The 24,709-nt window shown below is 46.3% G+C and overlaps 1 protein-coding gene across 3 annotated transcripts in view; it reads right to left on the bottom strand.

Annotated features, from left to right (window-relative positions):
• Positions 1-24,709, bottom strand: part of DPF3 (double PHD fingers 3) — a 291,911-nt gene that overhangs the window by 19,657 nt on the left and 247,545 nt on the right. For 2 of the 3 annotated variants that reach the window (XM_012438050.2, XM_012438049.2), the window contains exon 9: positions 1,948-2,060. In XM_012438050.2, coding sequence (XP_012293473.1) covers positions 1,948-2,060 — 113 coding nt within the window. Of the gene's footprint in view, positions 1-1,947; positions 2,061-24,709 lie in introns of those variants that run through there. The other variant, XR_001105013.2, reaches the window with a different exon arrangement.

A 24,709-nucleotide genomic window follows, 5' to 3' on the forward strand; every position in this document is an offset into this window, starting at 1 on the left:
TATCACTATTTGCAACCCCTAACAGAATAGTCAATCTAGTCAAAGATTATCAATAGATGCTACCTTTACAAAAAGAGAAACATCAGGCATTAGATAATCTCCTGATGAAAGTATACACCACTGTCTATGAAGCAGTCTTGCCAAAAGAGAGAGAGAGACAGATAGATGGAGACAGAGTTGGTGAGAGGACAGAGAGATAGATAAAGGCAGACACAGAAAGAGAGAGAGAGAGAGACAACCTGAATCAAGCCTCTCACCCTAACCATTTACAGGAAATTCAAGAGACAGAAAAAAATGTCAAATAGCACAGGCATACAGTCATGAGGACTTGAACAAATGATCTGATTTCTTCAACGAAGAATTTAAGGGAGGAAGAAAGAGAATAAGAGGGAGGAGAAAGTCTATGTGTTATTTTGAGATGAACCAAACTAACTCCATCTTAGATGTAAGCCTGACTGACTCCATCTTGGCTTCTCCCCTGCCATTTCTCCCTTGAGTGCATACCTGGGCCACACTGTGCTGGGTCATGTAGTGCTTAGAACTATAGAAACATATAACCATTGTAACCATATCCTGCTTGACAAGCCCACTCGCTACTGTGAATACCCCCTTGATTGATTGTATGGAAAGTACGGAATGGCCCCCTTGGTAACCAGCAATCATGGGAACCGCTTGTGTATACCCTCCTTAGTTAATCAACAATCATGGGAGCCTCCTGCCTACAAGTTACCAGTCTCCTCCTCTAACTTGCTTATTCTGCTTCTGTAAAATTCCGCTTTGCCCCCTTACTCTGAGCAACATATAAAAGGAAATCAAACCCCTCCCTCGGGGCCGAGTTTGAGCGTGAGCTGACTCTTGGTCGCTGATGATATAGGACTCACAATCAGATTTCAGAGTGTGGCGTTTTCCTAACAACTCACTCAGATGTAACAATTTTAAAAAGCTGTATGTATATGTTTATATGAACCTACAAATATTTAAATAAACTTCAAGACATATCAACTAATTGCAAGGTATGGGCCTTTTTTGAATCCCAATTTAAATAAACAGGCTGCAACAGAAACACTGATGAGACAACTGAGGAAATAGAACTGCTAACTGAATGTTTGATGATGCTAAGGAATTATTGATTTTTTAGCTATGTTAATATTTTGGTTATTTAGGTGTAAAAGTAAGTCCTTAGTCTTTTTTTTTTTTTTCTTTGAGACTCATTCTGTCACCCAGACTGGAGTGCAGTGGCACAGTCTTGGCTCACTCCAACCTCCACCTTCTGGGTTCAAGCGATTCTCCTGCCTCAGTGTCCCAAGTAGCTGGGACTACAGGCCCGTGCATCACACCCAGCTAATTTTTTTGTATTTTTAGTAGAGATGGGGTTTTACTCTGTTAACTAAGATGGTCTCCAACTCCTGACCTCGTGACCCACCCGCCTCAGCCTTCCAAAGTGCTGGGATTACAGGCGTGAGCCACCACACCTGGCCATCCTTATCTTTTTGAGACACATATGAAATAGTTACAGGCAAAATGATATTATGACCCAGACTATGGAGGGGGAGGTTATAGTATTTATGAAACAAGGTTGGATGTGTACTGATCTTTGTTGAAGCTGATGATGGCGTACATCAATTCCATTATTCTCTCTATGAAATGTTTGAAATTTCCTACAATAAAAAATGTTTTTGAAAATTTTGCATGTATTATATTTAACATCTAGACCAAATAAGATCATATACTGTAACGTGATGGAACTAGTCAGACACAACCCCGCCATAAGCAGTGGTCACCCCTGTCAGTCACTGAACCCTCAAGGGCTAACGGCCAGGTTGCTCCCAAGTGCCAAGGTAACAGGCCCCAGGGTCCTAATGACAAGAGTCCTTCCTTTCTCTTCACCCCTCAAATGACCCCAGCTCTGTGGATTTCTCCCTCCCACAGGGAAAGCCCCAAACTCACATCATTCTCTGAGGTCCCACAGAGGATGCAGGATTTGCACTCTATGCATTGCCACTTGTAGGTCTTGACAGCCTCGGTCATGTTCAGGGTGAACTGCAGACAGGTTGGGTGACCTGGAGGAAGCCAGAAACAGCAGAGTTAGGGCCAAAGGGTCTGACTTGCCACCCCTCAACACCACTAACTGGAAACACATTGATGCCCAATGTGCAGTCAGGGCAGGGTGGCATGGTGTAGGGCAAAGAATCAGGGCCCAGACAGGGCTCTACCCACATTCTTCACTACCCTGTTATTCAGATCAAGGGCAAAAGAGAAATATAAGCCTATCCAATTCCACTTGCACTAAGACCATGATCCCCAGTAGGTGTAACCAGTTGATGAGGATAGAAAACAGTGATCAGAGAGAACGAGAGAGGAAACTGCAGAGCATGCAGCCCAGGGCAGCACTGTGAGAGACACCAGCGGGGCCCTCCAAGCCCCAGCATCAGCTGTGGCAGCAGCAACAGGTAAGAACTATTTGGAGCTTGGCCTTCTGACTCAACCAGTTATTCACACTGCCTTGTGGTGCAAGGGAGGATATCAGAAGGATTGTATGAGGTTTCCAGGGTCAGTGCTTGGGTTAGGATGAGACATTGCACTGGTACCTAAAGTATCCATGCCCATACCCATGAGACTAGCAAAAGTCCACATCCTGAACAGTACCAGGGACTACAGAAGGAAGTGGATTGGCAGGGATGGCAAAAAAAAATGGTGCATCAGAGCAAATGCCCAGGTCTATCCCAAAAGGACTGGTCACCGGCTCTAACTCTTTTCTCCATCCCAAGTTTCATGGGAGCCAACCCAATCTCAAGATGAGAGGAGGCACATGAAGTTGTGACCTGCGAGCACAGCCCCAGTGGGCCATGATGAAGACTTGGCCTGCAGAGCTGGACTCTGTTCGCAGACCTAGGTCACCTAACAGAGAGGTGCCTGCAGGGAGAAGACGGTCATGAACTGTAGAATGCGGAGACCCTTGGCCTTCCAAGTATGGAAGGAAAACTTGGATGACATTCCCAGGGCTCCCAGGGCTATGAACCAGATCAGAATCTGCCCAGAGCACCCAGGGCAAAGCCCATTACTGACTCTATCACAAAAAAATGGACAGCTTTGTCCAGTGCTGGCCATTCACCGTTCTCCAGAGCTTCCAACTCTGCCAAACCCATTATATGGTACCTTGTGTTGCCTCTTTCATTTGAAGGATTATGTGCTTTAAAGAAGGATGTTAGAGACAGGAGACGCCAGTCATGGTTAGTGCCACCAACCTACTGTCCTCCACAGACAGGATTCCCCATGGCGCCACCGCCCTTGGCAAAGCCACATCTTAGCAGGAGCCCCCATTTCCTTCCTTTCAAGTCTTCAGAGAGCTGTTCACATCATGGCCATTTGGATGAAATACTGTCTATTCAGCCAACATAAGGATCCTTCAAATTTTAAATCCACAAATAGAAACCACACTGAGTTATCTCTGAGAGTTCAAGGGGTGTGGAAATGACTTGTTGGCATCTAGGGGGACACTCAGTGAATACAGGCAGAATCAGCAAGGAGAGGCCGGATCTAATAGCTTTTCAAGGACTTCTCAGGTACCATCCAACTTAGAAACTCCCACAGCTCTCAACTAATAACCCTCTCAAGGTGCTACCATGACAGTGACCCCAAGGAGAAAGAAGTAGTACATTAAAAGCCTGGGTGAATAGCCAGCTGATATTCTTGAAAGCATCTCAAAGGTCTGTCTAAGAAGAACACTAGCCAGGGTTGCTCCCTATTCCAATCTCTCAGAGAGAACACTGGGATGGGAACTGGGGAGGAAATATCTGTTTGGAACTCCACAGATGCCCAGGTTCTCTGACAGGTCACCACCAGGAACATGAACATGAGGTCATGGAGCGGATGCCCATAGAGGCAAGTTGACTTTGCCCGGTTCTATGCCACACCCCAGCCACACCCAGCCAGCTCAGGATAACTATTCACTTACTTGCCAATTACTTACTGAGCACCTTCCAGGCCAGCCATTGCGCTAGACAGAAAAGACACCGTGAGATGAGCAAGACATCTCAAGCCCTTCCAGCCTAGCCTAAGAGGCCTCAAATCAACCATACACACCTATCTATCAATTACAATTGTATGATCAGTGCCATGAAGGAAAAGTATAATTGGCCGTAAAAACGAACAATAGAAGAACCTAACCTAGACCGAGATGTCAAGAAAACCTTGCCTGAGAAAGACCTTTAAGCTGATATGTGGCAGATGAGAAGTTATCTAGGTGGGAAAGTGAAGGATTCCAAGTAAGGGGAACAACATGGGTGGAGGCTTTGAGCAGGGAAGCAGCTTAGCAAATTACAAGGAGAAAGGCCAGTGAGCAGAGCCTTGGTGAGCAAAAGGAAAGGGGTAAGAGGTGGCTGCAGAGGTAGCTGGAACTGGATTACAGGCATTTGCAGCCCTTATTTAAGAATCTGGGGCCTTTAACTCATTAAAGGTCGTTAAGCAAGGCAGTGAGTGGAGTGCGTTGTGTTTTAAAGGAGCATTCTTTAGCGTGAGGGCTATTGGGATGAGGTGGTTCTGTATCTTAATTGTGGCGGTGGTTACATAGGTGATAAGATTGCACAGAACTATACATACACACACATATGTGTGCATGTAAAACCAATCACATCTGAAAAAAGTCGATGATTGTACTAATGTCAATGGCCTGGTTTTGATATTGTGCTATAATTATGTAAGATGTTGCCCTTGGAGAAAACTGAGTGAAGGGCTTATGGACCATTCTGTAATACATTGTGTAACTTCCTATGAAGCTATAATTATGTCAAAACAAATAGTTGAAAATATATTTTTAAATAAGGAAAACAAACATTTAAATCATGAAAAAAGAAAGGAAGGTGGAAGGCAGGAAAAAGAAAGAAAGAGAAAGAAAGGAGAAAATAAAAGAAAGAAAGGAGAAAAGAGAAAGAGAAGGAAGGAAGGAAGAAGGAAGGAAGAAGGAAGGGATGGAGAGAGAGAAAGAGAGAGGGAGGAAGGGAGGGGAAGGGCAAGAAGAAGGAAAGGGAAGGGGAAAAGGAAGGGGAGAGAAGGGTAGGGAAGGGAAGGGAAAGGAAGGGAGAAGGGGAGTGGAAGGGGAAGGGAAAGGGGAAGGGAAAGGGGAAGGGAAGGGGAAGGGATAGGGGAAGGGAAGGGGAAGGGGAGGGAAGGGAACGGGGAAGAGAAGGGGGAAGGGAAGGGGAAAGGGGAAGGGGAGTGGAAGGGGAAGGGAAAGGGGAAGGGGAAGGGAAAGGAAGGGAGAAGGGGAGTGGAAGGGGAAGGGAAAGGGGAAGGGAAAGGGGAAGAGAAGGGGAAGGGAAAGGGGAAGGGAAGGGGAAGGGGAGGGAAGGGAAGGGGAAGGGAAGGGAAGGGGGAAGAGAAGGGGGAAGGGAAGGGGAAAGGGGAAGGGGAGTGGAAGGGGAAGGGAAAGGGGAAGGGAAAGGGGAAGAGAAGGGGAAGGGAAAGGGGAAGGGAAGGGGAAGGGGAGGGAAGGGAAGGGGAAGGGGAGGGAAGGGAAGGGGGAAGAGAAGGGGGAAGGGAAGGGGAAAGGGGAAGGGGAGTGGAAGGGGAAGGGAAAGGGGAAGGGAAAGGGGAAGGGAAGGGAAGGAGAAGGGGAAGGTGAAGAGAGGGAAAGGGAAGGGGAGGGCAGGGGAGGGGAAAAGGAAAGAGAGGGGAAAGGGAGAGGAGAGGAAGGGGAGGGGAAAGGGGGGGAAGGGAGGGAAAGAGGGGGAAGGGAGGTGAAGGGGAGAGGGAGGGAAGAGAGGAAGGAAGGAGAAAGGGGTTGTCTCTAAGGAAAGAATTGTTGGGGGGTGAGTGGGTACAGGAGTGTAAGAATTATTGCCAGGAAACTAGTTAGGAGGCTAATGCAGCTACCAGGAGAGATACAAGAATGATTCAACTAAAGTGGAAATTTGGGAAATGTTAAAGAAATACTTGACAGGACTTGACTATTGTTTAAATATTGGGAATACAGGAAAGTGATGAGAAATATTCCCAAGTCTCTGACCCAAGAAACTAGGTAGATTATAGGTGTCGGGGAGACGTAGATGAGGAAGCCTGCAGAAGGATTGCAGGGACCACACGGAGGAAGAGAGGATTCCGTCTATGTTGAGCATGTTGAAATTGAGACTATGAGACTTCTGGTGGAAATGTTGAGTGGAGAGTTGAATGTATGGGTTGAAATTCCGAAGATTTTGCTAAATAGGTGATCACTGAAACCATAAGAATTAATGAAATTATCTAGGGAAAGGGGAATGAGGAAGTATCTAGGGAAAGAAAGGAAGAGGAGAGAGGAAAGGAGAATAAAGAAAAGGATTTAGGACTGAGCTTGGAGGAGCTCAGCTATTTAGAGATCAAAAGGAAGAACCAGCAAAGGAAAGCAAGAAGCATGGTCCAAGAGGTAAGCAGCAAATCGGGCGAGTATGGGGTCACAGTAACCAAAAGAAGAGGGTTCGAGAAGGAGAAGGTGGTCAACTGTGTTCACTGCCACAGGTTCTGTAGTTTATCATTGATCAGTAAAGAACCCGAATGAGGGAATGTTGACAGATCAGGGCAAAAGCTAGCCTACTAAAAATAACACCCTTCAGTCATGCCATCTTCCCGAGGAAGGAAAGTCAGCATGTTTCAGAGTATGACAGAACTCAGCAGCCAACTGTGCATCTGGAGCTGTCTCCGTGAGGAGGATCTGGGGGTGGTGTGTACTGCATGCATTTAGCGCCACTCCACCAGTGTTTATGGAGAGCCAGCTCTAAGATTCCTGTGCTGAGCCATGAAGACATTTTCTGGGATAGCTTTGGACAATGGATGGTAGCAAGTGGGTTTTGGAAACACCTGTTGGAAGTTTCTGAAACAATCTCATGGCTTTCTCTGTGTTCCCATCTTGAGAAAGTCATCAGCCTCCTGAAGATCTTTAAACCGGAAGGAAGGGCGCTAAGCTCACACAGCCTCAAGCCCCCGATAAAATGCAGGACTGAGACAATCCTCAGCTCTGGCTGCAGAACTCCTTCCCCTCCACACTCAAGACATCACTCAAGTGCCAGAGGAAAGTAGGGGAGGGATGATATTATTGTAACTTCTCAGCCAGGGAGGGCGAGGCACAAAAAGTTAAGCCATCCGCAGGTGCAAAAACTGAGCCCAGAACTAAATCCTCCTGCCTGGGCCACCGTAACAGATTTGCTCCTGTGCCTTTCTCCAAACACTGCAAAAATCATTTGCTGGATAAAACTGCAAGAATGAGGCTTCTTACCTGCCACAAACATTACTTACATAATACACACTGTTAGACAAAAGGAAGTTTCTAAGATTCACTGGTAGAACTCCTTCTTTTGCCCAGAACTAATTCCTAAATGCCTTGAAAGTAAGAGAATAACAGATACAGTCTCTCCAATTCAAAGGTCCAAGAAAAAAAGAGCCACATTACTATAAGGTAATTTATAATACTTATGGTCACTCAATATTTGAGGATCCCTATCTTAATTTATTTGGTAAAGTGAACCCTCATTCTCTAAGGTATTAGGTTGGTGAAAAAGTAATTGCGGTACTTGCCATTACTTTAATGACAAAAACTGCAATTATTTTTGCGCCAACCTAATACTTGCTTGGAAATCTAGATTTTTCCTATCTCCAGTTTTCTTTAAAGCAAAAAATACCCATATTGCTATTTAAGTAGCCCAGTGTAGCAGAGGGGAGACAACCCTTCTCAGGCCTCCCTGGGTGCCATGATTCAACGAACATTTACAAGATTCCAATTACCAAAATGAATTTAGAAAATGGTGCAGTGTGCTTGATTCGGCCCAGCCGGATCATTAAAAACCAAGTCCTTGCCGGGTGTTCCTCCAAATTTATTCTATCAGGAGCATTCCGTAAATCTCCTGCTAGCCTGTTTGCTGGTTCAATAGAGAACGTGGTATGAAGAGGCATTCCTGATTCAGCCCTAACCCTTCCAGAACTGACCTCAATCCTCCCTAGAGGTTGACACTGGGTATGTCACCCATGGCCACTAGGTATGGGAGATCCAACTGCTGGAGCAGGCTTTTGGGTGTTCAGGATTTGGCTTTGGGGTGCTATTTCAGCAGATGGAGGGAAAAGGAAACCAACAGGGTATGGGAATCTTCTCAGACAGATGATAGTCCACGAGGCTGGGAGTACCCAGTGTTTCTGACATTACAGCCGACTGAGCTCAGTAGAAAAGGGCAGGCAGGCCTCTGAGAGCAGTGACGGCAGCCTTGCCACTGGAAGGACACGTCTCATGTCTTTATAGAAACGTGCACAGATGCTGAAAATGTTCAAGGGACAGCAAATGGGATTTTGTGGTATTTGAGTGAGAAGGCATACAGATAAATATCCATGCAAAACCAGTGTTCGTTTCATATTCACAGTTGCCAATTTCTATGCATGCTAATACACAACTGCCCTGACACAAGGATATTTCCAGACTTTTAGGGGAGAAAATATCTAAATACACCTTGTGGATTAAGCTCACGTTATGATTGTAACTTAAAAGCTAACCTAAGTCACTTACTAGTCAATCTCCTCTATAGATGTTCAGTACATTGAGAGAAACACAGTTCATTTGCAACAAATCCTGGGCAAAAGAAATACACAAACTGCTATGACATGTGTCTCTTATATTATGATCCTTATTAAAAGAGCTTTTATTTCATTATCGCTGGTATTTAATTTAGACTAGGCTAAGCCACATCACTGATTGAATTAAGGCTCCAGGAAAAAAAATTATCTTGCTAGGTATGTGTTGAAAACATAAATAAAATAAATACAAATAACTTTGGAACCAGCATGGTCTATTATTTATTCACTGTGAAATTATAAACATCTAATTATACTTTATTACCTTATTTATCAATGTTGATCTCTTAAAAACTATTTCTCAGGCAAAGAGAACTTAAATATCCATGGTTCTCAGGCAAGTAAATGCAAAATTCAAATTGTGCTCCTTGTTCTGATTCTTGGTTTATAGAAATTGTATTATATAAAATACACAGAATCAATTCCAACCCAAAATAGCACCAAAAACAAGTCTCCATGGCCATTCATTAGAAAATAATTTGGCTCAAATTTTTAATAGTTCTCTATATTCTCATATACATATAAAATTCCTGGTATTTACAAATTGCAAATGTACATATGAAGCTTTAGCTAAAGCATTTATGCAAAGCAGAGTCATATCTGAATCATCATGCTACAGAGTAATTTGAGAAAAAATATTATTACTAGTTCTCTCTGGGAAGCCATCTCACTCAATAGATCCATTCGTTTTCATTCTCTCTCCTCTCTTCTCTGTTTCTCTCCTCTCTCCCTCTGCCCCATTCCCTCTCTCTCTCTTCATGCTCCTCTGCTTTGAGACTCAGTCATTATATTCAATCTGTAAAGGAGAAAGGGGTGGACCAATTCCGAGCAATCAAGAGTTCAACCTCCTTACGTATATGTTATGGCAAGTATGATAACCGGGCACTGCTGCTTCACATAATTATTTCTCAAGCCCTGCTTTGTAACCTTTCTGCAAAGGTCTGCAGGTTTATCTCTATCTGCCCCCAGATGTTACTTCTAATGCTGAAGACACTTGCAAATCTATGATCACAATGGCACTCCAGAGGCATCTGAATGGCTCCCTTTTTCTCTCACCATTTTTATTGTACTTCAAAGAGGACAAAGAAGAGAAACAGAAAGGACAAAGACCAAACAAACAAAAATGCATTAAAAATAAATAATAGTGTGAGCTGTGGCTGCCCTTTCCTGGGCAAAGCACCTTCCTATGCATCCAGTTCCACTCCTCTTAGAGGTTTGCTTATCCTCTCCTCCAGCTGTCAGGGTCTGCACACTCAGGAACCACATGGGATGCAAGCCACAGGGGCTGTTGCACCAGTCATTCTTATAAATAACCATACAAAGCACATTCATATGAGAGCATTATGGGCACTTTTAATGGGCTAAACAGCCAAGGGCTCATGGCGTCATTCTCAAATGGTCCTAGAAATTCCCCAAGTTTTCGAGATCAAGTGTGGTCCAAGGTAGAGTCCCCAGGAAGTGGATCTATACCTGTCTATAAACCTATGGGCATGCATCATGGTTGGTCTTCTTAAAGTGAAATAATGGTATAGGGAAGCCTTGACCTGGATTTATACAACTTACTCGACTAGACTTGAGGCCAACGCACAGCACTAGAAATTTATTGAGAGTCATAGCAATGACCCCAAAGCCCCTGAAAATAATTTATTCATTTATTCATTCCTTTGACAGAATTTGTTGAATATATAAATGTGGCAGGCACTTTTCTAGGTGCTGGGGATATAGCAGTGAGAAAATCCAAACCCCTGCCCTTGTGTTACAACCGCCACACTTTGAGATATATTACAGCACCTGAGTCCTTTGGACAAGTCATTTGACTTCTCTGGGCATTCATTTTTCAATATATTAAGTTACAGCATTGGAATCTGCTATCAATGAAGCTGTGGCTTTGTCAGTGCCACCCATAAACGGTATTTTGAGAGGTACTACTGATCCCCAATTGCCCATCTGCTTGGTGGGATAAATAAGCCTCCTAAAGTTTGCCAACTAAAACTCAAAGTTAAAAAAAAAACAACTAAGAAACAAATATAAATAGCCAGTAAGTCCTTCTAGAATTCATGTCAATTTTCCCATATTGACCAGTCCAGTCCTAGTCCAACATCAACACAACAAAAGATGGCCACGACAGAAAGCAAAGGAAATTAGAAATCTAAAGCACTTTTCACCAACCATACCACCCACCCCCATACAATAAGTTGGGTCTATACAGATGAGCTGTCATAAACTGAAGGCAGACAGAGGCCTTAGGCAAGGTTCCATCTATGAGGAATATGAGATCTGGGTTGAGCTGGATTGAGCTGATTGTGTGACAGCAGCAGATACTGCCAGGCAGGGAGTGACTAAGAGAAGAGGGTTATCAGTATGAGCACTCAGGATGGCTTTCCTTTTAAATGCTTCTCTGGAATTGCAGATTGCAGGCAACCAGCTGCCCAGAGTGGTTCTTGTCCCACAACAGTGTGTGGAGGCCAAGCTGAATCATTATCCAGAGCCTGACATCGATTTTAGATGCAAAGCCCTGACATCGGCTGTGTATTCCAGGCCCTTCTGGATCTCAGGAGCATCCAACCATGGGCCCTGGCTAAAGGCTCTGTGTTTTCTTTATGAAAATGGGCCTGAAAAAGAAACCATTGCTTAGACTGAAGACCCTGAAATCCCTGTACTTCCTACTGCCCTAAGTACATCCAGGAGAGTTTCGTAATGTCTGTAATTGATGGATAGCTGGTGGAAAACAGCAGCGATTAGTCAACATTTGATTGCCCATGTTCTTCCAACTGCTGATCATCCATGAATTAGAATATGAATTCATGAGTGGTCTAAGTTCTAGAGTTACTTGAGGACCTTTGAAGTAGAGTTCTCATTTTTTCTTCCAAAAAATATTCCACAGACTTGTGCTAAATCAAAAGAAAAAAAGATGCTTTCATGCTTTTCTATCCTTTTCTACATAAGCCTTGGAAGCAATTATAGAAGTACCTAGAAGTAGAGGACTGACAGTATACTCATGACACTTAGACACTTTCTTTTACATTTTTAAATCATTTTAGTCTAATTTTGATGGTTCTTGTGGACTTTGCAATCTATCCAATTGTGATCAGATTCTTATAAAAAATAATTCCACTTAATTTGGCCAAATTCACTGAGCACCTGTTCATTGCCAGGAACTGTACAAGGTGCTGAAGTTTCAAAGAGAAATGTGACACGACGCTTGCCTTGAGGAACTCAGTTTAGTAAGTGTGCTAGGCAGTCTCTGGTATGGCCACCAATGATCCCCCTCCTGGTGCTCATACCCTTGTGTCATTCTCTCCCCTTGAGTGTGGGCTGCACTAAATGACTCACCTCAAACCAGTAGAATATGGCAGAAGTGATGGGATGTCACTTATAATATTATGTTATAAAAAGACTGCAGCTTTCATCTTCCACACTCTCTCTTATGCTTTCTCACTTACTTGCCCTAAGGGAAGTCAGCTGCTATATTGTGACATGCTCTACAGACAGGTCCATGTGGCAACAGATGAAGGAAGACCTCACTGCAGCAGCTCAGGAGGAACTGAATCCTGCCAGAACCCACATGTATGGGCTTGGAATTGAATTCTCTCCCAAGTGAGCCTTCAGATGAGACCATAGCCCCAGCTGACAACTCAACTGCAACCTCATGGGAGCCTTAGATCAGAAGCACCCAGATAAACCACACATAGATTCCTGGCCCACAGAAACTATGAGATAATAAGTGTCTGTTGTTTTAAGCTGTTGAGTTTCAGAGTAATTTGTTACACAGCAGCAGATAAGTACTATATATATATAGAGAGAGACTCTTTTAAATGACTATAATACAATGTGATAAGTGCTATAACAGGAGAATGAATATAGTTCTGACAGATGAGAAAGCAATAAATAATGCTGGGGAGGCTAGGGGAAAGCCACTGAGAGGAGGTAGCTTTCACGCTGGTCCTTAAAGGATAAATAGAAGTTTTCTAAGTTAAAAAAGAAGAAGAAGAAGAAGAAGAAGAAGAAACAGCATTACAGGGAAAGGGAACAGCAGGAAATGTAAGATGCATGGTCTACTCAGACAAAGCAAAGTAGCTCAAGGAAAGGAGGGAAAAGAGGAATTGCAGGAGATGATGCTAGAAAGGTATGGGGAAAAATTACAAAGAGCCTCTTATGTAGGCGTAAGGATATGAATTTAATTCTTTAAACAGTTAGGACTCCTAGGAGGTTTTTAAGCAACAATCTGATGTGCTTGTACCCACGCTTTAGAGAGATGAGTCTAGGGATAGGGCAGAAGGCAGATGTGTTGGAGATGGCTGGGGAAGGGGGACCAGCCGCTATATCCATCTATTCAATGAGTTGTGTTGAGCACTTGCAATGAGCCAGACACTGTAATAGGTGCTGAGCAATGCAAAACAGACAAAACCCTACCTTTGTGGAGCTTACACTGTAGTGAGAGGCATTAGTCCAGGGCAGATCTAATAATTACGGGGATGAAAGAAGGAAACATTTGAGAGGTAGAGTTGGTCAACAGGACATGACACCTACATGAACATGTGTGTGAGGAAGAGGGAGAAGTAAAAACGGCAACAAGATTCCTAGGTTGGGTCACAGAGTAGATGATAAAACTGTTAGCGGAGACATGGCTTGCGGAGCATAACAATGGATTCAATCTGGGCACATTGCATTCATGGTGCTGATGAAGATGCCCAGGAATCAGTGAGAAAATGTGGGCCTACATTCAGGAGACAGGACCAGGCTGGAGATACAAATTTAGAAATTACCAGGTTTGGGTGGTTGATGAAGCCTTGGAACTTGGCGAGACACTCAGGGAGAGACCACAGAGCACAAAATAAAAAGGACCTGGTTAGGGATAGGGGGAAGAGTAACCACTGGACTTGAAAGCATTAAAAAGCATCAAGAAGACAGTCCACTGAGAAAGCTGGAGACAACGTGGTCAGAAAGGGAGAAGGACCTGGAGAGAGGCACTTCATGGCATCCAAGAAAGAGGAAGGGTGGCACCACCACCAAATGACAGGTGAAGTAAGATAAGAACCAAAGAGAACGTGTTGCCCTGGGTGAGCCATTGGTGATGAGAGAACTAACAGTCGCTAGTAGCAATGAGCCATCACGCCTCTCCAAACCGCGGATGGTTTCAGCAGCACAGAAGGAAGAACTCACATGCAGATGGTCTCACAACATGCTTCTTCTGCCACAGGCTTTGTCCATCACTCAAGCTTGGAAGCACCGTGTGCAATGATCTCAGGAACATTGTCTTTACCCAACTCTATTCATTCATAGCAGGAATCACTTTCTGATATAGATTCTGGGGCCAAAGCCAGGGCCTGCCAGCCTCAGTTTCTGTCCTTCCTCAGGAGATGAATCAAATCCCACTGGAAGCCATGCCTTTCTTTCTGACCTTGGATTGAAGTTCTTCAGTCCTAGGTGACTGATCCCTGCCCATGAGGCTGGGGCACGTCCTGGTGGAGGCTTCTCCCACAGTCCCAGAGACTGGTCAAGTGGTAGTCATGAAAATTCTCCAGGAGGGAAGTTGGGGCCAAAGGCAGGAGGAGCAGCACTGGGAGACAGACGGAATGGTGAGGCGAGGACAGAAATGGTGGCAGGCAACAATGTTGTTGGCTGTGGTGCTTTGTAAAAATGCCCACAAACTCCTTGGTCCTCCTCTTTTGAAGATGTGGAGGCTGTTCCCCTCTTCTTGAATGTAGACTGGACTTCATGACTTGCTTTTAACAAACACAGTAAAAAGGAGTGACCACATACAGTTTTGGAGACTAAGTTATAAAAGGCACTGTGGTTTCTGTTTTGATGGTGCACCTGTCTCTATATCTCTGTCTGTCTCCAATCACTCATGCTGGAGGAAGCCAGCTGCTGTGTTGTGAGCTGCCTCATGGAAAGGCCCACATGGCAGGGAGCTGAGGGAAGCCTCTGTTCAGTCAGCAAAGAACTGTGGCTCTCAGCGCAGCAGCTCTTGAGGACCTGAGGCCTACCAGCAACATGAGAGTGAGCTTGGAAATGGCTCCTTCAGCCCTGGTGGAGCCTTGAGAAGCCTGCAGCCCTGGCCAACATCTGGACTGCAGCCTTATGGGACACTCTGTGGACACACCACCCAGCCAAGCCATTCTCAGGTTCCCAACCCTCAAAAGCTAGGAGATAATAAACGTTTGCGATTTTAATCTGCTGAGTTGGAGGATAATTTGTTACACAGAAATAGCTAACTAATACAATGGCAAAGGAGGAACAGTAAGGGGTCTGGCTGAAAAGCAGACATTGGACAGAACTCCTGTTTAGGCAGTGTCTGGCTTGTGCTCCCAGCCACGGTGAGGTCCAGTGCTGGGCTGGACAATGGAAAGGAGCAGGGTTTGGGATTTTAGATCAGTTATCTCCTCCATGCTGTTATTTTTCTTAAATGAATCTCCTTTAAAAGAGCTAATAGTGGGAACAAAGATGATTTCAGTGGCCATGTGAATGGTCGTGACCCCTCAGCATTTACAGCAAGGTGAGTGCATCTGCCTTCAATTTCCTGGGTCCAACCTGTTTCCACGGTGTGGCCCAAGGAGACTCGCTGCAGCAAAGAGCCTGCCATCTTCCCCTCGGGCACTGCCCTCCATGTCCCCGTCTCGCCCTCACCCTGCTCTTCCTTCCTTTCACCTGCCTGAGCCTCTCTCACCTACAACAAGCCTCCCCTTTAGGTTCCCCAGAACACCACCCAGGGTTAGAAAGTCAGAGGCTTCCTAGAAGTATGGCCAAACCAATATGAGCAGAGGAAGAACCTGCAGCCAGCATGTTGGCTGGAAGAAAGCCATGTCTGGATACTTTAATGATCCTTATGTTTCCTCTAGTCACTGACTTTGTTTTGATTCCCCATGGTGACCCTGTGAGGTGAGCAGGACAGATGGGAATATTCCTGATTTACAGATGAAGAAGTCAAGGCTCAGCATGGCTCAGGTAGCCACAGCCAGCAAGCAGTGGAGCCGGGCTAGTGGAACATCCACGTCTTCACGGTCTAATCCTTTGGCATCGAACTACACCGTGTCCCAGGATGGCCAACCCCAAAGCGGCAACCCGACGGCATTTCAGCTCCTTGTTTAAGCTGCTAAATACAGCAACATTTTCTCCTTGTATGCACAAAAAGTTTGCCAAGGCATGATGAAACATGTCACTGACTCTCTCCATGCCTCAGTTTCCTCAATCTGCACTAGCTGTCCCCTCAGGCCCCTTTGGGCCTCAACGTTCCATGCCTCTAGCAAAATCCCTCAAGAAGCCAGACTTGCTTACAATGAGGCAGCGCACCGAATCCTCACCATCTGGCAGTGACTAATCCTGGAAAACCCTGGGGAAGAATTGCTCAGGAGTGAGCCAGTCCAGCCCACACAAAGGGGCCTGGAGGCTGCAGGAAGTAGGTCAGCAGCCGATGGTGGCGTTATTGGGCTTCAGCTCCTGAGAACCTCAGCAGAGGTACTTGACTTCATTGGTCACAGCTCCTCAGCCCGTGGCTGGAGTGAGGAGGGTTCATCCCCCCTCCCGGCCACCTCACGGCCGCACTCAGACTGGCCGGCCAGTTATTCCCACTTGGAGCCGGGTGTCCAGGTCCTCCCTAGGGCTCCCCCGAGTGACCACCCATCACCAGCTTTCCCTGTGAAGCCTCTGAGAGGAGCAGAGAAAGATGTCTGGCATCCAAAGCCGATTTCACGCCACACCTCCATTATACTATCTGTCAAGAAAGGACAGGAATGTCCCTCACTCACTTCATCTAAGAAAAGAATGAAAGAGCACACAAGAAGGATCTCCTTTGTGCCATCACCAGACTGTACTATAGTCAAGAGACCCACAACCCCACCCCCACCAGAGACCCCAATGATCCCTGGCTCCTTTTAATTCTCTTCCCCCTTTCATTCTCCACCTTCCAATTTCCCCAAGTCATGAATTCACTTTTCAAATTGCAATGGCAGGAGAATGGAAAATGAGGATGATGATGGTGACAACCAGCTTTCCCAGAAATCTCTCACCCAGGCTTCTTGAGCCCTGGAGGTATCTGATGTCCTTCAACAGGATCAAAAAGGAAGAAACAGCAATCGTGCCGAGCCAATGCTGCTTACAGAGAAACATCCTTGGAGCTCCATGGGAGTACATCAAAACCCGGCACCATCTGGCAGCGTATTACCTCTGCATATTTGCTTCCAAGCCTCAACATCCAGGCAGCACCAGGTCTGCACTCCTCCTGTATCTGTGATCACTAAAACCAACTGATAGATCCATTTCCATCGGCCACATTTTTATCTGAGATTAATCCAACTTTTCCTGACAATCAAATATTTATCCAACAAATTCCTGAACAAGAACTGATCTTGCTGTTTACTTAAAAAGCTAGAGGGGGTGATTTTTACGTGGGCTTTCTTTCTTTCCTCTGGAGAAATTAGAGAGTTGGAATAGTACAAAAGAAAGCAAATCAATGGCTATTTCCAGTTACCAGCATCTGTCTTCAGGTTTAATAGACATGATGCCCTAAGACATATAGTCTATTTGGTCTATTCAGTACGAAAACACCCATCAATATTAGAGTAGTGCAGCAGTGAGGGCCTTTCCCAGTACCTTGTAAAGTAGACAAGGGCAGCCTCCCAAGTATTCAAAGATTCACAAGACGCTTCTGGATGAGCAGTGACCAACCCTATTCCATAATCAGAGAAATGAAAGCACCAACCATCTCTAAAATGGCTCTGGTTCACCTGAGCATTAGGTGTGAGAGAATTAGGAATAGATCACCAGAAATCTGACTTCCTTTCAGGGATAGCTAAATATGCGGCATATATGCCACCATTCTATCCCATATCCATAGCAGACATTACTAATCAATTCAACGTTCTCTTCCAATCTGCATGGATAAGACCTTACGATCCTTTTCAGCACAGCACTCCAAGTGGCTGTTACCAGTCTCGAGTTTGCATACAGGAAGAAACCTACTTGCTCTCCCTGAGCTAGGAGCTATTAAGCTTCATAGGTTTAAAGTTTCATATGAGAATTAAAGACTCACATCTTAGGCAGGTCACTGGTCAAATATGTAACTTCTGTTTTCCTTTCTGTGAGGCAGAAACTCTATCATAACAGCTAAGACTCAAACCAAATGGTGGCCATGTTTTGTGGTCGGACTCACAGTATTGCTATAGTCATATAAGTTCTGTTTTCAAAGAAAATCATCTAGAGATGCTAAGAAGCAAATTTTTTTTTTCAGAGACAGGGTCTCGCTCTGTCACCCAGGCTAGACTAGAGTGCAGTGATGCAATCTTGATTCACTGCAGCCACCACCTCCTCTGCTCAAGTAATCCTCCCTCCTCAGCATCCACGCTCCCCTCCCCGAACCTACCGTGGCCCTAGCCGGGACTGCAGGTGCGTGCCACCATGCCTGGCTAATTTTTTAATTTTATATAGAGATGGAGTCTCCCTGTGCCGCCCAGTCTGGTAAGAAGGGATTTTTTAATGATGTTTCATATTTTTTCTACTCCACCAGCTAGAAGGCATCAACCCACCCCTCCTTAAGTAATTCCTCTGTCTCTCATTGCCTGCAGCATGAAGTAAGCTTCTTAGCATTGCAAGCCTCTTTGCTGTCTGGCCACAACTGCCTTTTTTAGATTCCTCTTCTTTTCCCTCCATGGACCCCAACCTCCACCCCACCACAGAAAAGTATTTGCCACATCCCCACCCCCACTGCCAAAAATACACTGTTCTTTCTGCCCTCCGCTTTTCCACACAAAGGTCTCTCACTATTGCTCAACTCCCATTCATCACCAAACCTGTCAAACAGGTTGTCTACACTCTGGCTATACAAAGTGGGTCCGCAGACCACTTGCAGGAGTCTCTCCTGGGAGCTTGTTAGAAATGCTCACCCTAGCTCTAACCTAGGGACTGTAAATCTGCAGTTTTAACAAGATCCCCAGGTGATTCGCATGCACAGCGTGTTTTGAGAGGCACTTCTCTGAATTCACTCTCTTTCTGGGACACCCACTCAGTCTTCACTCTCTCCACACTGACTTCTCTCCTCACTTTTCCACCAAAAAAACTTTCATCAACATGCGCACCTGGCACCGCACCCGGATCCACTCCATCCGGATCACGAAGGTTGAGGAGACCGGATCCAGCAAGGGCCGCCAGCCATCAGGCAGTTCCATGACTCCAAGATCAAGTTCCCACTGCCCCACCGGGTCCTGCGCCGTCAGTACAAAACACACTTCACCACCAAGAGGGCCAACACCTTCTTCTAGGTTCAGGGCCCTCGCCCAGGTGTGCCCCAGATAAACTATCATCAAATGAGTGAATCTATCCATGCAGGTATGAATAAAAGAATAAATAAACTACTACGTCCACCTTTTGCCTGTCCTGGGAACTTCTCTTCATCCTCCTAGTCCAGTCCAAAGGACCTTACTTCTTTGATGCCTTCTCTACCCTCTAATGCAGATAAGGAAACCAAAGTCCTGAGAGGATGGGGAACCTGCTTACATCTCCGCAGCCACTAAGTGGAGTCCACCTGACGCCAAGCCGAGTGCGTGCCCTCAGCATCTGCAATGCACTGCCTTTAAGAAGGATGCCCACTGTGGCTCACGCTTATAATCCCAGCACTTTGGGAGGCCGAGGCAGGCGAATCACAAGGTCAAGAGGTTGAGACCATCCTGGCCAACATGGTGAAACCCCGTCTCTACTAAAAAATACAAAAATTAGCTGGGCGTGGTGATGCGCACCTGTAGTCCCAGCTACTCTGGAGGCTGAGGCAGGAGAATTGCTTGAACCTGGGAGGCGGAGGTTGCAGTGAGCAGAGATTGCACCACTGCACTCCAGCCTGGTGCCTAGCAACAGAGCGAGACTCTGTCTCAAAAAAAAAGAAGAAGGATGCCCACAACCTCGGATAGAAGCCCCTTGGCCACTGTCAGGGGCAGGACTCCAAGGCTGGAACCAGTAAAACAAGACTAATTTTGCTGGTGCATGAGGCCCCCCGGAGGCGGCTCATAAATCAGATTCCCTTGTCGAAGTTCTTAGTCCCTGATGCCTATTCCTTACCCAGGCCGCTCAATCCCTGAAGACCTTTCTCCACCTGCTTCCTTCAAACACACATGCCAGGCACCCATCTCTTTTACACTCCTTGCCTTGATGGGGAATTTTTCCTTTGGAGAACAAGGACCTCAGAGTGGAAACGTCCATCACTGGCCCTCTCACTGCTGCAAGCCACAGCAATGCAGTTTTGGTGACCCGGCTGCTCTCAGACTTCAGAGTTCAGAAGAATCACCAGAAGAGAAGTTTGAAACATGCAGATTCTCAGGCCCCAAAGCTTCTAATTCCCCTGCCCTGGAGTGGGTAGGCATCTGCCTGTTTAGCTAGTACCCCGAGGGGGCTCAGATGCAGATGGCCCTGGGCACACTTGGAGACCTGCTGCTGCCAGCATCTCCTGGGGCTCTTGCACATCAGTGAGCTGCTCTATAACGCAGCGTTAACGTTGCGGCCAAGTCTTCCCCCACTCTCATCTGAGTCAGCCTTGCTCAATCAGGGCTCGAAAGCCTTTCCTGCCCACCTCATCCTTCTTCTATGATGAGGATCAAGACCACGGGCTATATACCACCACTTTAAGCTGGAAAACTTTAAAAGAACAAAAGGCCAAGGTTTACCACTCTTCTGCTTTGCTTTGGCACCACTAAACCTCTATGCCCTTTCCCAGAAATTCCGAATTTCTTTCAACCTCATAGCCCACTGTCAACATACCTGTAAGTGTTTCAGACAGGCCTGTGATTGTTGCATGCAAAGGACATCAATCCACGCTGGCCAGTGTCCAGGCACAAACTGTCTTCCCGATAGCAATCCTGCTTGCCAGAGACCTGTGGGTCTCCTGCATAAACAGGAGGTCTTAGCTTCCTCTCAGCAACTTGAGACAGGCACCATATACTCTCTCCCCTAGATAAGTCCTTTTCAAAGACAAAGCATTTAGAGTATTTCCTTTGTAGGTTAATAACAAACACAAATGCCCACTCCAGTATTTGTAGGACTGATTCAACTGAAGTATTAGGAAAGATTTAGGATAGATTTAAGACATAGTTTGCAGGCCGGGCATGGTGGCTCATGCCTGTGCCCAGCCTTGAGCACTCTGGGAGGCCAAAGTGGGCAGATCATGAGGTCAGGAGTTCAAGACCAGCTTGGCCAACATGGTGAAACCCCGTCTCTACTGAAAATACAAAAAATTAGCCAGGAATGGTGGCAGGCGCCTGTAATCCCAGCTACTCGGGAAGCTGAGACAGGAGAATCACTTGAACCTGGGAGGCAAAGGTTGCATTGAGCTGAGACCAGGTGTCTGTAATCCCAGTTACTTGGAAAGCTGAGGCAGGAGAATCATTTGAAGCTGGGAGGCAAAGGTTGCAGTGAGCTGAGACCAGGCACCTGTAATCCCAGCTATTGAGGAAGCTGAGGCAGGAGAATCATTTGAACCTGGGAGGTGGAGGTTGCAGTGAGCCGAGACCGCGCCATTGCACTCCAGCCTGGGCAACAGAGCAAGACTCCGTCTCATATAATAATAATAATAATAATAGACACAGTTTCCATTGTTTCACTAGGAAGCTTTGGATGTCTTTGCAACCTAATTAGATTGCATCCATTAAATGATGAATGGATTCCACAGCCCTAGAACAAGCATTGCTTTTGACCATTTTCTATTTTAGTGTCTATTCAACTATTTTAAGAGGAATATACCAGAGCCAAAAATCACGAGGAGATGGCAAGTAGTAGCAAGCTTGGTCCTAACTTATCGAGGGCAGGGAGGCAGATGCCATCCATTCTTTCATCTCGCCAGGAGCTCCAGTCCACAGACAGCACCACTTCTCACCATGCCTCCTGTCGCACCGTCACTGCTCGCACACTCATCTTAGATTCCACATCCAGCCCTGCACATGTCTGCTTACCCCTCTACCCCTTTTTCCTACTTACTCAACTTTCAGTTAAGACCAACTCTTCACCTACTCTAAGCCTATACCAAGAGCAAAAAAAATACACCATGGTGCTGAGCAGTCGTGGTTTCACTGGTGACCACAGATCTTGGCATTGTTCCCGTATTTCTCTAATCAAATTATTCTCCCATCTCTCTCCATCTTTTCAAATCTCCCATATCATATATCCCTTCCTCACACTCTCCTTATTTAGTTGAAAAATACATAAGCAATCAGAATAAAATTATCGTGTCAGGTGCAGAGGCTCACACCTGTAATCCCAGCACTTTGGGAGGCCAAGGCAGGCAGAACACTTGAGGTCAGGAGTTCGAGACCAGCCTGGTCAACATGGCGAAACCCCATCTCTACTAAAAATATAAAATTAGCCAGATGTGGTGGTACATGCCTGTAATCCCAGCTACCCGGTAGGCTAAGGTGGGAGGATTGCTTGAACCTGGGAGGCAGAGGTTGCAGTAAGCCGAGATCACACCATTGCATACTCCAGCCTGGGGGACAGAGTGAGACTCCATCTCAAAAATAAACAAATAAAATAAAACTATCGCATCTTCTCCATGCCACGCCCACCCAGCTCCCTGCACCTGTATCCCTATGCTTGTCTCCCTCTTATTACCAGGAATGAATGATCTCAGCTCCTAACCCAAAGCCAGTCTCCCACTTTCGCCAGGTTCCCCACCTCTTGCCCTGAGAATTTGGCTCCTGCTGTTTTTCCCTCTTGTATCATCAATCTTTCTCTCTCTCTAGCAGACCATTCAGCCAGCATACAAACAAGCTGTAAAAGCTCCCATCCTGACCAAGCAGCCCCCTCTGTTGAGTGCCCAATTTATCTGATCCTCCTTTTAGCATATCTGGAAAGGGCCAGTTCCCTCATCCCCCTCCTTCCACACTCTCCCCTCTCCTCACACTCGCCTGGCTCTCCTCCCACCTTGCTGGCTGCCCCTTCTTGGTCTTCTTTGCTGAATCATCCTCTTCTCCCTTTCTCCCAGTTCTTCCTTTTATGTCAACTCACTTTCCCTCAATATCATCTATACGCTTGTTATTCCCAGTTTGTATCTCCAGCATGAACCTCTTTCTGAATTCCAGACTCATATATCCACTTGTCATGGTGGTTGGGAACCCAAAGAATAGAAAGCTAAAAAAGACCTAAGATGGGAAAGGATTTAGTGGGAAAATTCTCATCTCAAGGGTGTGAGTACCCTGCCAGCCAAGCGGGGAGCCTTCAGCTGGAGGGCTACGGCGTCTTCATGGAGGCAGGAGGTGGAACTCACAGCAAGCAGAAAATTAGTTGCATGGCACCAGCTTTCGGAACTGCCAGGATGCACTTTGGATCATGAATAAGTAAAGAAAAGAGGTCATCACGGTTCCAGAAGAGTGAGGACAAAGAGAAACAATAAAGTGAGAAGGGGAAGGAAACAGACAAAGGAAGAAGACCGGAGACAAAGAAAGGAGCGAGAAGGAAGGGGTGAACGAGAACTCGGAAAGACATTTTGGTCCTTGCTTATTCAGGAGCTCAACCAGAATTCTGGCCAAATTCTTTAAAAGACGCAGAAACTCAATTGTCTGATTCATCCCTGGAAGGGGGTATTAATTTATTAGTACTATTGCTACAACTTAATGAGGCACTTCCTATGTGCTAGGCACTTTGAACAATGAAATACTATGCAGCCATAAAAATGATGAGTTTGTGTCCTTTGTAGGGACATGGATGAACCTGGAAACCATCATTCTCAGCAAACTGACAGAACAGAAAAATCAAACACCGCATGTTCTCACTCATAGGTGGGTGTTGAACAATGAGAACACAGGGACACAGGGAGGGAAGCATCACACGCTGGGGTCTGTAGGGGGGAAATAGGGGAGGGACAGCAGGGGGTGGGGAGTTGGGGAGGGATAACATGGGGAGAAATGCCAGATATAGGTGATGGGGAGAAGGCAGCAAACCACATTGCCAGGTATGTACCTATGCAACAATCCTGCATGTTCTTCACATGTACCCCAAAACCTAAAACGCAATATAATATATAAAAAAATAATAATCTGTGACTCTCCATTTTATAGTCCCCATTTTATAGACAAAGAAGCTGAAGGCATTATTGTCCCCATTCTAAAAAGAAGCTGAAGCTCAGAACAGCTGAGTAATTTACTCAAGACAGCCCAGCCAGCTGCTGGCAGAGACAAGATGAAAACCCATATCTTACTCCAACCAACATCCACGCAAGTAACTACTACACCGCTCGGCCACAGGAAACAAGCACTGAGGAGAGACCCTTCTGCTGACACAGGAGGCCGAGGGGCTGATGAGCAGACTCCAGAGAGCGCTGGGCTCTGACCATCCGGTGGCCTCCCCTGCCAGCGGGCTGGGGCAATAGACACCTGCCCACCTGTGCTCAAGTCCTGCTTTCCTCTCACAACCCTCCCACCCCATCCAACTTCAGGCTGCCCTTGAGGGAAACACAAGGACCCAGAGGGTGGCCTGGGGATGTGGGGGGGCTGCTCATCCCAGCCCTGGTAGCTAATCTAAGCTCCGGGATTAAAGGCACTCCCTGAATGACCTCAGGGCAAAACCAGGTCAAGGCCACTTCCAAACCCTACCCCCACAGAATTAAAGGTGAAGAACTGGAAAGGCTGAAAAGACAAAGAAGTTGATCAGCTCCCTGAAAGGAAAGGGGGGAAACAGAGACTGGATAAAGGGGTCAGCTGAAGAAGGGAGCCCCGCTAGGAAGAGAACGCTGCACTCAGCTAGGACTCCAGAGATTCAGGCAGCACAGCCCGGGGGCCAGGGGATCTTGGCAATGGCTCTCTGCTGGCTGTTTCCTCCTCTATCAGACAAGCTCTAGGGCCTCTTCACAGCACCCAACAGCTGAGGACAGGGCAGCACCTGTGGCCAACACAACCTCATCTGGAGTGGGTCCAGCCGATGCTATGAGGGGCGTGACCTCTTTAAAGCGGAGGTGGTGGGGGAGAGGCCAGTGGCTCTCTGCAGACACACAGCCCATAGGTGCCTTGGATCCACACAGATGCCCCCTATAATTCAACCATGCCACCTCTCCATCTGCCTCTTCAAGGTAAAAGGTGGATGGAGCTAGGGGGTCAGAGGGAGTCACAGGTATGAGTGAACTAAGAGGACGGAAGAGGCATCTCCCTCCACGACAGGA

The sequence above is a fragment of the Aotus nancymaae genome, unplaced genomic scaffold, assembly GCF_030222135.1.
Source record: "Aotus nancymaae isolate 86718 unplaced genomic scaffold, 86718_ANA_hifiasm-v0.15.2.pri h1tg000011l, whole genome shotgun sequence".
Taxonomy (NCBI): Eukaryota; Metazoa; Chordata; class Mammalia; order Primates; family Aotidae; genus Aotus; species Aotus nancymaae.